General features: G+C 41.3%; 1 protein-coding gene across 1 annotated transcript in view; it reads right to left on the bottom strand.

The window, feature by feature from the left end:
* CACNA2D2 (calcium voltage-gated channel auxiliary subunit alpha2delta 2) overlaps positions 1-12,424 on the bottom strand; it is a 1,426,314-nt gene that overhangs the window by 125,682 nt on the left and 1,288,208 nt on the right. Inside the window, exons 18-22 of the mRNA XM_030206789.1 lie at positions 9,414-9,485; positions 6,223-6,294; positions 4,923-4,984; positions 4,584-4,660; positions 3,280-3,300 (exon numbers count right to left, since the gene is read on the bottom strand). Coding sequence (XP_030062649.1) covers positions 3,280-3,300; positions 4,584-4,660; positions 4,923-4,984; positions 6,223-6,294; positions 9,414-9,485 — 304 coding nt within the window. The remainder of the gene's footprint in view (positions 1-3,279; positions 3,301-4,583; positions 4,661-4,922; positions 4,985-6,222; positions 6,295-9,413; positions 9,486-12,424) is intronic.

Raw genomic sequence — 12,424 nt, 5'->3', positions numbered from 1 at the left:
CCAATACCGGTTTGAACAAATACAAAGTGAGGTTGTGGTAAAGTAAGGATCATATGTGAGAGACACATTGGGGAATCGTAAGGAGGAAGAGTCAAGTTATGTCCAGTATGAGCTTTGGTTTTGTATTGCTGCTGGGTTAAGGCATTTAAGTTGGATCGTTGGGATATGCCTTTTTCAACAAGGTAGCTTTTAGTAGTTTCCCAAAGTTCAGGTGGTCATATGTTGTTCTCACGGCGTTTGGTATTGCGTTCCATAGTTGTGTGCTTATATAGGAGAAGCTGGATGCATAGGTTGATTTGTATTTGAGACCTTTGCAGCTTTGGTGATGGAGGTTTAGGTATGTTCGTGTTGATCTTAGTGTGTTTCTGGTTGGTAGGTGTATGAGGTCTGTCATGTATCCCGGGGCTTCTCTGTAGATGATTTTATGAACCAGGGTGCAGATTTTGAACGCAATACGTTCTTTGATTGGGAGCCAGTGCAGTTTTTCTCGTAGGGGTTGGCGCTTTCGAATCTCGTTTTTCTAAATATAAGCCTGGCTGCTGTGTTTTGAGCAGTTTGGAGTTTCTTTATGATTTGTTCTTTACATCCCGCATAGATTCCGTTGCAGTAGTCCAGGTGGCTTAGTACCATAGATTGTACGAAGTTGCGAAATATTTCCTTCGGGAAAAAAGGTTTCACTCATTTGAGTTTCCACATTGAGTAAATTATCTTCTTAAAAAATAAAGGAAAGCCAAACCAATATAAAACGGAGCGGGACCCCTTCAATTCAGGTTTGGCTTTCTCAACGGCTTTTTAAACTCCACCCAAAAGCATTGCTAGTAGGTGTAGTCCTGCGTTTATGCATTAAGCTTATCATAGACAATGTAATCAAAAGGACTCCAGGCCAATGGAATGGTACAAACCTAGTGCACAGAGGACAGTGGTTTGCAACCCTGAGACTGATGAAGGAGGCCTGGCAGAAATCAGTCAGAGCAAAAGGCAAAGGGAAGTGGAGTTTCTTTACGCAGGACTTGGTTCTTAATCAGACATGAAATGGCAGCTGACTATAGCACGGAGCTATTAGAAAAGAGAAATACTTGAGTCCAGTAAGGGACACAAGGAGACAGTACGCAGACACTGAAAAGCTATGCTGTTTATGCCAAGAGGAAGGACTACAGTGTCTCCAGGATAGTGCTGGATGTTTGGGGTCGGGAAGCCCATGGTCTGCCCATTCTCTCAGTAAATGTGTTTTTAGGCCAGGGGTTCTCCATTCCAGTCTTTCAGAGCTGCAGACAAGCTTGATTGCCTGAATGATCGCAGTGAATATTCATCAGATATTCTTCCATGGTTTGGTCCACCAGGTTAATTTGCTTATTTTGGTTATTCTGCAAACCAGACTTATTTGTATTCTTCTGGACAGAGTGGAGAACCTCTGTTTTAGGCCTTTCTTTTATATAGTATTAGCTTTTAGCATTAGAACAATCAGTTTTTTAATTAAAGCAGAATAAATATTTCATATTATGAATTAAGACTAACCCACCCCTCCTCTTATTCTTCCCACAATGCACTGCAAGACACAACTACAGCCCCCCCGATGGGACAAATACAGCCATTGGTTGGATTGTTGCTTTCTGACAGGACTGTTAAGGTGAAAAGGGTTTGGAGACAAGCCAATGAAAGGAGAGGAGGAAAAGGAATACAAAACACTACTCATTTGTTCATTAGCATTGCCATCACAGGGTCATTTGGGACAGACAAATCAAACTGAAGAGAGCAAGGCTGCAAATGCAGTAGACAATATTCCTATTTCACACTTCATCTCGGTCTGTGAGTGCTTCACCACCCTTAATCACTGTGCTACCCTCTGTCTAACCAATGCCCTGATTTTCCTCTAATGTGGGATTATTGCAGCTCTTATTTCAAGATATATATTGGGCAAGATAAAGGTCCCACTGCACCCTGTAATTTAGGATGGTCACGCTAAATCAGGGGAGCTGCACACATAAAAAAATTCCGCATAGATGTCATTAACTGGAGTTTTGCTGTCTGTGGAAGCAAGCATACAACAATGGGACAAGACTTGTTTGACAGTGTTTGGAAAGACAGAACATTCTGGTAATAACTTATGTTCAATCATCACATTGAGTTTTGTTGGCAGTGAATTATATGGTGCATTAGTTAATCTTCTGTCATACACGTGGCCCTCTGTGTTTAATGGTTGCTCACCCCTTTGCTAAACTGAAGAAACTGGCCTAGACTTCCCTCTATGGGATGCACCACACAGGGTCTGCTCCTTATGGCCTGTGTATCTGAGTACTGAATTCATGGTCCAAAGCACACAGCATGCATTCCTCACCAGCTGTTTCTAGGACATGGATGCTAGCTGTGAGTTACAGTCTGTGACCCACAGGTAATTTGTCCCTCACCACCTGACCAGCATTCCCTTCCATAAATCCTCTCTATAAAAAACACATTTAGCCTTTTTATGACAGTGTCCTGATCTATTTTACTGATAAAACCTTATTTTGCTTCCTTTCTGCATTAGTTTATTTACCATTATTACAACCCAGAATTTTGTGAGAACTCTACTGAGGTCCGGTGATTTAAGGCTAGGGTTTCTACAGTACAATCTGTCTATATTTTGACATAAAACAGAACTATAAGCCTCCAAAATGCTTTCAGATGAGGCTGGAAGCAACCAGGCTTTACATCAATTGCCCTAAGGTTTATACCTCCTCCTGGTTCCCTTCACGGACATCACAACTGCTAATCACTATACAGCCTGGCTCCTTGCAGGTTGAGTTGTTTTGAAGTAGAAAGGCAGGGGTGGGTGAAGGAACAACAGGACAGATATGGTGAGGAACATTTGTGGGACAAGTACAAGAGTCAGGAAAATACAGGGTGGGGAGAGGGGTACAGGGAAGAGAGAGAGAGAGGGGTATTTGAAACCAGCTACAAAACCTTATTCAATAATGACCATGACAGCTTGATGTAGTAATTTATTCCAAAGATAGAATAGCAATGCCCACAGAGCTAAATAGCGGCACAGCTACCATGAAAAGAACAAGGTATTGCTTCCAAAAGGAAGAGGGGAGGACAGAAGGAGAGGAGACAGGAGGAGGTTTGGTGGGGATTGTGCTGGTGCTCGGCAGGGAAGGCTTGGCAAACTGGCAAAATGGGCAAGCAGGCTTGGTGATTGGGTGATGGGTGAAGGTTGGGAGCAAGGAGATCAGGAAAGGTGTATCGGACAAGGGTGGGTTTTACGTGAAGGCTTAGTGGTCTAATACTGATCATACTTGCCCTTTATTTTCTTGTTTGGCACTGTTTGAATCCACCATAGAGAGAAAGCGAGAAAACAAAAAACGAATAGAAAACAAACAAAAAGTACAAAGAAACCAAAAAGAAAAAGGGGAGGTTGGGTGGAAAGGAGGGGGAGGGTTACAAACAATATTTTATTCAATTACTGTTTGAATAAAAATATTGTGTTTCATAATCATACTGAAAGAAAACCTTTTGCAAAAAGTGACATTAAAGGAAAAGAAGCAAAACAAATACTGGAACCTTGCATGCAACAATCAACTGATCTCAGCAAAAGAAAACAGAAACGAAAGACAGAAATTATCTCAGAAATAACTTTTCTATTTTTAATGGAACAGAAACTACAATAAATAAAACAAAAAAGAAAATCAGCACTCTGGAGACAAAAGCATATCCCTGAATTAGCAGAAAACATGCACAAATAAAAAGAGAGCAGCAGGAAGAAAGAGAGAATAGAAGAGGAAGGGTAAAGAGGGGAGAAGAAGGAAACAGAAGAGAAAGAATAGAGAAGACAGAAAGGAAAGGGGAAGGGAGAGAGACGGGAGGGTGGTAAGATGGAAGGCTGAGAGAGAAAGGGAAGAAGAGATAGGAAGAGAGGGGAGGAGAGACAGAGAGGCAGGAAAGAAGTACATAAAGATGTCCAAAAGAAAGAAAGGAGGGAGAACAGTGTGAGATAAGAGAAAGGAAGAGGACAAGGATAATAAATGATAAAAGATCAAAGTGAGGCAGAGGCAGAAAAATAATAAAGGAAAATAAGAAAATGAGATTGCAGAAAGAGAAAATGACTGACAGAAGAATACAAGATGATAGAGAAAGAAAGACAAGCAGGAAAAGTAAAGTGATTATGCCAGGAAGAGAAAGTAAGAAATGGGTAAGAAAAGGATAGAGAAAGACAAAGAACAAGATCAACATGCAAGTTTAGAGAATCAATTAAAAGAAACTAAAGGAAATTAAATAATGTTTAAAATAAATGAAAATCTAACAGAAAAGAAACAGCATGCAAACTTTTACAGGCTTTAGAAAGAATTTTGCTGCTGTAGCATCACAGCTGACATTTTGCAAGCAGTGAATCAGCCTCCGCTTCCAGCTACTGCTGCGTAGCAAAGCAGAAATAAGAAAACCCTGCCCTGGATCAAAACATATTACAGTTTGCATTTTATTGCTTTATAACTCAGTTATTAAGGAACACATAAGCTAACTTTATTTTGCTCATTCACAGTGCCAGCTGCTGGGTTCAGGTCAAACGGTGTGTGAAAAGTCACAGGAAATGGACAGTGGCTACTTACACTGCACCTGAAGGATCTGGTCACTCAGGTTTGCTCGGATGTAATAGTTGCTGTAAGGTGGCAAAACCAGGCCCAAGCTAGATGGAGGGAGGGAGGGAGAGAGAAGAGCAACATCACAAAAAAAAAACCTCTGAAGAAGAGTCACCTAAGTTACAGAGTATCGGGTACCGTCTCGAATTCAATGAACGCTTTACATGTACAGGTAGTTGTCTGATTACAGCAGAGAATTCTCTCATAGTAAGCATCTCACCGGCTGTATTTGAGTTACTATAGGCACAAGATCGAGGAAAACCTTTGCTTTATCGGCCTGGTGCTTCCACACATCATTATGATGTTTACCTGTAATTGGTGCTTTTTATGGGGGCCCAGGTGTAATTCCTGATTGCCGTGTCGATGTATCTCTGGAATTGCAAGGGGGATAAACCATGAATTTAGACAGAAAGATGAGATACAATGCAAATTTCTGGCACAGTGAGAGTGACCCAGTCCAGTCCACATCAAAGCACTAAGGGTCCTTTTACTAAACAGCGCTAGTGATTCCCGGCCTTGCATTTGCCACGGCTAGCGTGGTTTAGTAAAAGAGGCCTTAAGGCCAGAATTGACACTGCCGGCCTCTGGAGAACAGCATCTAGAGTTTTCATAGACTAGAGTGGCTAGTCTTCCAGAATTCAACTAGGCTCTTCTGCAATTCAAGGATAAAGATGTGTGGAGTTGCCCTCTTAAGTGTATCAAACAAAGATTAGTAAATGAAAACAAATGGCCCTCAAAATTTAAGCTGATAGCTTTCTATTGGACTGACAGCGCATTTCTTGACTAGCTTTTGGGAGCTAATGCCCCTTCTGTCAGGTCTCAGAAAGGGGGTGCTAGTTCCTGAAAGGTAGTCAAGAAATGTATTACAAAAAGTACCACTTTTTTGTTTTTATTTATTACATTTATTTCTGGAAATTAGTTAAAGGTCAGGGTCCTGGGGAATTGTTAAACAAAGAAAAATAAAAAAAGAAAGAAAATCTGAAATAGTGGTAAGTCAATAGAATCCTGGAAACTATAACCCTGTTCAGTGCTACTGTCTGCAATGTGAAAATTTAAGGAGAAAGAGATTATGAGCAAAGACCCTCAAATAGAAGAGACTGGCGAGAATATAATGATCATTTTTGTTCCTAACAAATGCATTTTTTTATGTGGTGGCATTTTGTCCTAGAGAAACTGGTTTCTTTTCTTTTTACAGAGCTGAATATAGATACCCACCACAAAGTACATGCAAAGTAAAGTAAGGTTGACAGCATTACTATTGTCTGATTGTGGCTATGCAATGCCCTTGACCTTCGTGTGCATATGATTATTCTATGTTCAGCTGATGAAACCTGCTTTCACCAGAAACAATGAGTTACAAGCACTCAGTCTTTAAAGCTATTACTTCATGCAATGAAAACTCTTGAGATAGGTCCATCTAGAGTTGGCAATGCGAACTTTCAGATCATTGTACCAGAGCCAGAATCTATACTGCCATCCTCTGAGAATACAAAGAAGCACATGGTTCTTCAATTACCATATCCAGACATCGTGGAATGTAATCATTGCCTCATCCTCCTACTCCTGGCCCTGTAAGAATGATTGCAATAAATGTGCTGATTCATTTTACCTCATCCAAAGATTTAACCTGAGTCTTGATACATCTTTGTCCCTCAAGTCCATCGATCATACTTCTCCGGATCTAGAAAGGAAAGTATAAGATGATGAAGAATGCTAAAAAGGTTGCACAGTACATCTCATAAGCACTGTGAGCCAGAAAGGAAAGGAAATAAGAGGAAGTCCCCTGTGCCATCATTTTGAGTCACTCTCTCTAGGAATGAGAGTTTCCACGACACATATCTTATCCAAGGTGCCAACCTTTCAAAATGATCGAGGCTGCTAAACACAATATAAATTACTACTCCCTGGACACAGTGAAGGTGTTTGCTCGATACTGGGGGTGCAAAGCATCCTCCAGCACCAACAGAGCTACTGGCCCATTCTCTGCTGATACTCTGAGTCATTAGTACCAGTGGTTCTCCCTTCATTAACTATGTTATACTACAAGTGTCTTCTATTCCTGGTAGCGCTATAGAAATAATTTATAGTAGTAGTAGTAGTAGTATTCCGTAATATCCCTAAAATGATTTATCGCATAGAAAGAGACAGGTGGAATTACATAGTATACACAAAATTCAAAGAAGGTAATATAAACATGCCCCAAATGAATCCAAATCAGTAAACATATTAAGTCTTCAAACGCTTTCTAAATAATAATAAAATAAGAATGAGAGCTTCTACTAAGATTTGGTAATCCAGGCCAGATTTTGACAGCCAAGTATTTAAAAGAGGACTCAAAATATTTTTTTCAGCTTAATTCCTCTATAACTTGGAAAATTAAAAATGGAACATTCCAAACAGCCTTATCAGCATTCAGCAAAGAACAATACCTTGTTACACCCACTGAATTTAAAAACTATACACACAATTTTAAAATTAATATGTAAAGAAATCGGGAGCAGTGACGTTCCTTAAGGAAAGGAAAACTCTCAAATCAGCCAGGCTGCTGTATTTTAGAATAATTGCAGTCTTTTTAGTAACCTCACAGCAAAACCTCCATTAACACCCCTGGAGCCCAGTTTAATACAGAATGCGGACACTGAAATTGAGATACCAGGTTAGGACAAACTCGGTTCTGGTAGTATTTGGTAAAATACACGTCAGTGGGGCCTAATGGTTAGTGCAACGGGTTGTGGACCTGGGGAAGTGATTTGATTCTTGCTGCTGCCTGACAGTCGGCAGTGGGTTCAGACCTGGGGAATCAGGTTCAATTCCCTCTGCAGCTCCGTGTGACCCTCCGTTGCCCCAGGTACAGTGTATTGTGAGCCCATTATGGACAGTGAAAAGTACCTGCAATAGAAATTGTAAACCTCATAGTTGCCTCAGGGATCACTTGTGGTATATCATGTGCTGAAAATAAATAAAAATAAAAACAATATTCAGACTGCAAGAGTCAGTCCGGCTCACTCCCACAGTGACTGCTAAACCTGAATATTCAATGCCAGGCCATTTCTGGTGATCGGCATTGAATATCTGGTTTATTTTTTGGCGGTTAGAAGATAACCGGCTCTGTTGATATTCAGACTAGCTGGTTATCTTCTAACCGGCCAAAGATATCCTACATATTCACGTGGCAAATATAGCCACAAAAGTGGGGCTGAATACTGCCAGATAGCCAGTTATGGGGCATTTAACCAGCCAGGTGGAGGGAGTCTGTGTTTAGTGAGAGCAGCCATTTGTGAAAGGGCTGTAAATTAAGTAATGAGGCTGCAATTTTAATTTGGTTTCATTTTGGAGACAGAAATAAATAGTGGCAGATAAAGAAAATGACTCCCTTATCCCTTGGCAATGTTAATGCTCACATCATTGTACCAGGACCAGAATTCATACTGCCATTCTCTGAGAATACATCTGTACATGGCTCCGAACTGGTGTAAAATCCATTGGGGAAATATTTTCCATAGATATGTATTCCCAAACCCTGCCCTCACCAAGCCCCTTTGAAATCTCTGTGTGTTGTGGAGCTCCACATGTGAACACCGGCTTTCTGAAACTGCCACCTACATATCTCTGCAACCTAAATGTGCAAATGCGGCTATTTACGCACAAAGATGCATCTAAAAAGGGGTGTTGATCACTGTCCTCAAAGGTAAGAGCTCAAACTGGAGAGGCCAAAACCTGGCTGATGCTCCTCATAATCTTCATCCTTTTTCGTCTCAGGTAGAAACATAGTGCTAGGTTTAATAACCTACATAATTATTATTTATTAGGATTTATTTACCGCCTTTTTGAAAATATTCACACAAGGCAGTATACAGCAAGAATAAGTTGAACATAGGCACCAGATAACTACAGTAGTAAAAATATTCAAATAACAGTACATAGTTTGGAGTGGAGGAGTGGCCTAGTGGTTAGGGTGGTGGACTTTGGTCCTGGGGAACTGAGGAACTGAGTTTGATTCCCGGCACAGGCAGCTCCTTGTGACTCTGGGCAAGTCACTTAACCCTCCATCACCTGCCGCATTGAGCCTGCCATGAGTGGGAAAGTGCGGGGTACAAATGTAACAAAAATAAAAAAATAAAATGCTACTTAAATTGCTTATACAACACGTGATAAAAAAACAAGGGATATAAGTAAAGGCGGAACTAATTTAAAGAAAGTTGCACGTGAAGCCAGAAAGGTGCATAAATATAATCTCAGCTAAGCTACAGTATGTGCAGTCGGTGTGTGAGTTATTAGCAAATAGGCTGTACTTACAGTAACAGGGCTGGCTTTAATGCATATTAATGTGCATTAACATGTTAAAGCAGGTTAGTAAATCTAGGTTTTAGTTTGTAACTTCTCTAGGGATAGGGAAATGCCTACTGTACCTGAATATATTTCACCTCGAGCTACCAATTAAAAGAGGCAAAAGCTAAAGACAAAAAACTATATAAATAATAATATGAGAAATGGCTGCTGGTTACAGAGGAAACTGAGAAATAACTGGGGTTGAACGTCTATGGCAGTGAAAGCATTCTGTTGAGTAGGGAAAGGAAAAGAAAGCAGTGTTTTTGAGGGGTGACAGAAGTTACAGTTTATTAGGTATGCGAAGGAGGAGATGCATCCTATACCTGGGGCAAAGGGAGAAGACTTGAAAGACATTTTTGAGAGGTGACAGAGTTGAGGCTGTATCTCTGAACCACCCTCCCCCCCCCCCAGTCTCTTCCAGTCTTTCTCCCTCTTCTTCTCTCTAAACCTATGCTAAAGACACTTACTCACCTCTTCCTTGTTCTCATCCTCCAGTTCAGCATCAAGGAAGTCCAAAGTCACTGGCTCCCGGAAATTGATGATCTGAAAGGCAAAAGAAACACGTTGGGAAAGAGAGTACATCTTGAGAAGATATCACGAGATTCTCTCAGCCAGGATTTTAATCCTTAGAAAAAAAAAACCAGAAAAATATAGAACTGTAGAAACTGTAAGGGCCATCCTCCAGTGCAATACAGCTTTACCATCACTCCCCACGACTAAGGATTTTCTCTGCTGGCCCTTTGTAAAATAATTTAGTGTTTTTGTTTCACCTTCTTTGCTGGGAGACTGTTCCATGCATCCAGCATCCTTCCTGTATACAAATACTTCTCTGTGTTGCTCATGCCTTGACCTCTTGTTCTACAACTTCCCTCCCTCAGTCTGCATATTACCAAACTCTCTTCATATCCTGGGTTGTACCCCATCGGGCCCCACCTCTATGAGCACTCTTATTATTTTTATTGACCAGGAAGATTCTTCTGGCCCAGGTTGGGATCTGGAAAAACAAGCCTTCATTTGCAACTGTGTTCTGAAATATTTAGTCTGGTCATAAAAATCAAAGTACAGGAGAAAAGAGAAACAATATACAATTCTGCTCAAAAGCTCATTTCTAAAAATAGCAGGCAGCATTTAAATATCCAACATTGCTTGACGGAGTACAAAAAACCCGCACGGGGAAAAAGCCTCAGAACCCTGTCCTCCACTTCCGTGTAAGAGAAGAAAATTATGGTAGGATTAAGTCACTGGCATATAAAACCCCCTGCGAACAAATCGTTAAATCTTCAAACAAAGTAGCCTTCGAGGATCTCATCAAACTGAGCGGTCACTTTCTTCGGTACATATGGAGACAAATGACCCCAGACACTATTAATTTATTTTTAATGCACAAAAAACCCTCATCTTTAATAAAGGCCATACTAATTTTGGGTTGAACTTGTCAGATGGGGGAGGAAGAGAACATCTGTCATACCAGGCAATATTGCACAGTAAGTGAAGGACAGTGTGACAGGTACCCTGCTGTATTTCCTGCCTGGGCATTAAACATTGAAACCATTTCTCAGCTGCTGAGCACTGAATAATTAACTGTGAGTTAATTTGTTTCCATATGTCATGTATGGGGGAGGTTGTTTGATTACAGCCCTCTCTCTTGCCCCCCATGTAACATTCATCACACTGCATGACGGTTGCAGCTGCGGAAATTTTAATAAATAAGTCAGTGAGTGGAGAGTATCCGCCAGCATCTGGGGAAGAAGAAAAACAGGACATAAAAATATTTTCAGGCAGGGGAGCCATCACTGCTGCAGAAAATGGACTTGTTTTCAAGTTGTGCAAATGAGACACGAGAACAGAGGATGAGCTTTGAAGAGGCTGTTGAGTTCAGGAGTTAGAGCTACGGGGAGCTGAAGAGGTAAATGCAGCAGAACTGAGAGCAGCTAGAGCTGGAGGAGGCTCAAGAGGTGAATGTAGCATCACAGAGGGTAACCAGATTCAGAAGGGGCCAAAAAATGACTGTAGCAGTTGCATAGAGAGAGCAGACAGAACCAGAGGGGGCAAAAGACACGCTGCGTTAGTTAATTTTTCAAAACGATTGGGAGATGCTGAATGGAAGCCTTCCCTGTGCACAGTAAAAAGTTTGCTCAATACTGGGGGTGGGGGCTACAGAACCCACTGAACCTGCAGGAGCAATAATATCAGCATTGAGATTAGTCACAACCAAATGAAGCTGCAGTAACGGATACACCATTACAGCAATAATTGTGATGGGGCACAGCCAGTGTGCCCAAGAGCATTCTGGGTATATGAATAAGCAAGTCTGATCATAGCTTATCTCTGTATTCTTTCCAACCCAACAGATGTTTAAGAGAATTCTACAAAAGAGGTTGAAAATGCATGTTTATCTATTTGTCTGAGGGCAAAACAACTCTATGAAAATTGGTATGTGGGAAAAACCAATAAAAAGACATATCTTGAAAAGGGTCAAAATTGGATCTGGGACTCCAGAAAAATAAGTTCTCCAGAAATGCTCCCCATTCCAAGTGCAGGACCCAAGAGGTAGGTAAAGCTCCAGTCTCAATGCATGGATGGTACAGGGAACAGGGAATTAGACTTGTTAGGAACTGGGTAATACTCTAGGATGAGGGGGGAGGGGGGGTATATTCTGAAAAGATGGGCTCTACCTGAACAACAGTAGAACCGAACCAGGCTGCTGGCAGTAACATTTAAAAATGACATAGAGCAGCTTTTAAACTAGAACTAGGGGAGAAAACAATAGTCACTCACGGGTCGATGATCAAAAGAAAAACGGGGGCGCTAGAGGATATTACCGCCATATTAGCACCCCCGAGCACTGACCGCAAGTAGCATGCAAATGCATGCTAAACAGGCATTTTATAAGGTTTGGCAATTAAAATTCAATGCGAAGAAATGCAAAGTGATGCACTTAGGGAGTAGAAATCCACAGGAGACGTATGTGTTAGGCGGTGAGAGTCTGATATGTACAGACGGGGAGAGGGATCTTGGGGTGATAGTATCTGAGGATCTGAAGGTGACGAAACAGTGTGACAAGGCGGTGACTGTAGCTAGAAGGTTGCTAGGCTGTATAGAGAGAGGTATGACCAGCAGAAGAAAGGAGGTGTTGATGCCCCTGTATAAGTCGTTGGCGAGGCCCCACCTGGAGTATTGTGTTCAGTTTTGGAGGCCGTATCTTGCTAAGGATGTAAACAGAATTGAAGCGGTGCAAAGAAAAGCTACAAGAATGGTATGGGATTTGCGTTACAAGACATATGAGGAGAGACTTGCTGACCTGAACATGTATACCCTGGAGGAAAGGAGAAACAGGGGTGATATGATACAGACGTTCAAATATTTGAAAGGTATTAATCCGCAAACAAACCTTTTCCGTAGATGGGAAGGCGGTAGAACTAGAGGACATGAAATGAGATTGAAGGGGGGCAGACTCAAGAAAAATGTCAGGAAGTATTTTT

Source organism: Microcaecilia unicolor, chromosome 6 (assembly GCF_901765095.1).
Source record: "Microcaecilia unicolor chromosome 6, aMicUni1.1, whole genome shotgun sequence".
NCBI classification, from domain to species: Eukaryota; Metazoa; Chordata; class Amphibia; order Gymnophiona; family Siphonopidae; genus Microcaecilia; species Microcaecilia unicolor.
Note: the sequence above shows the minus strand (reverse complement) of the source record. Positions and strands in the feature narration are given on the sequence as shown.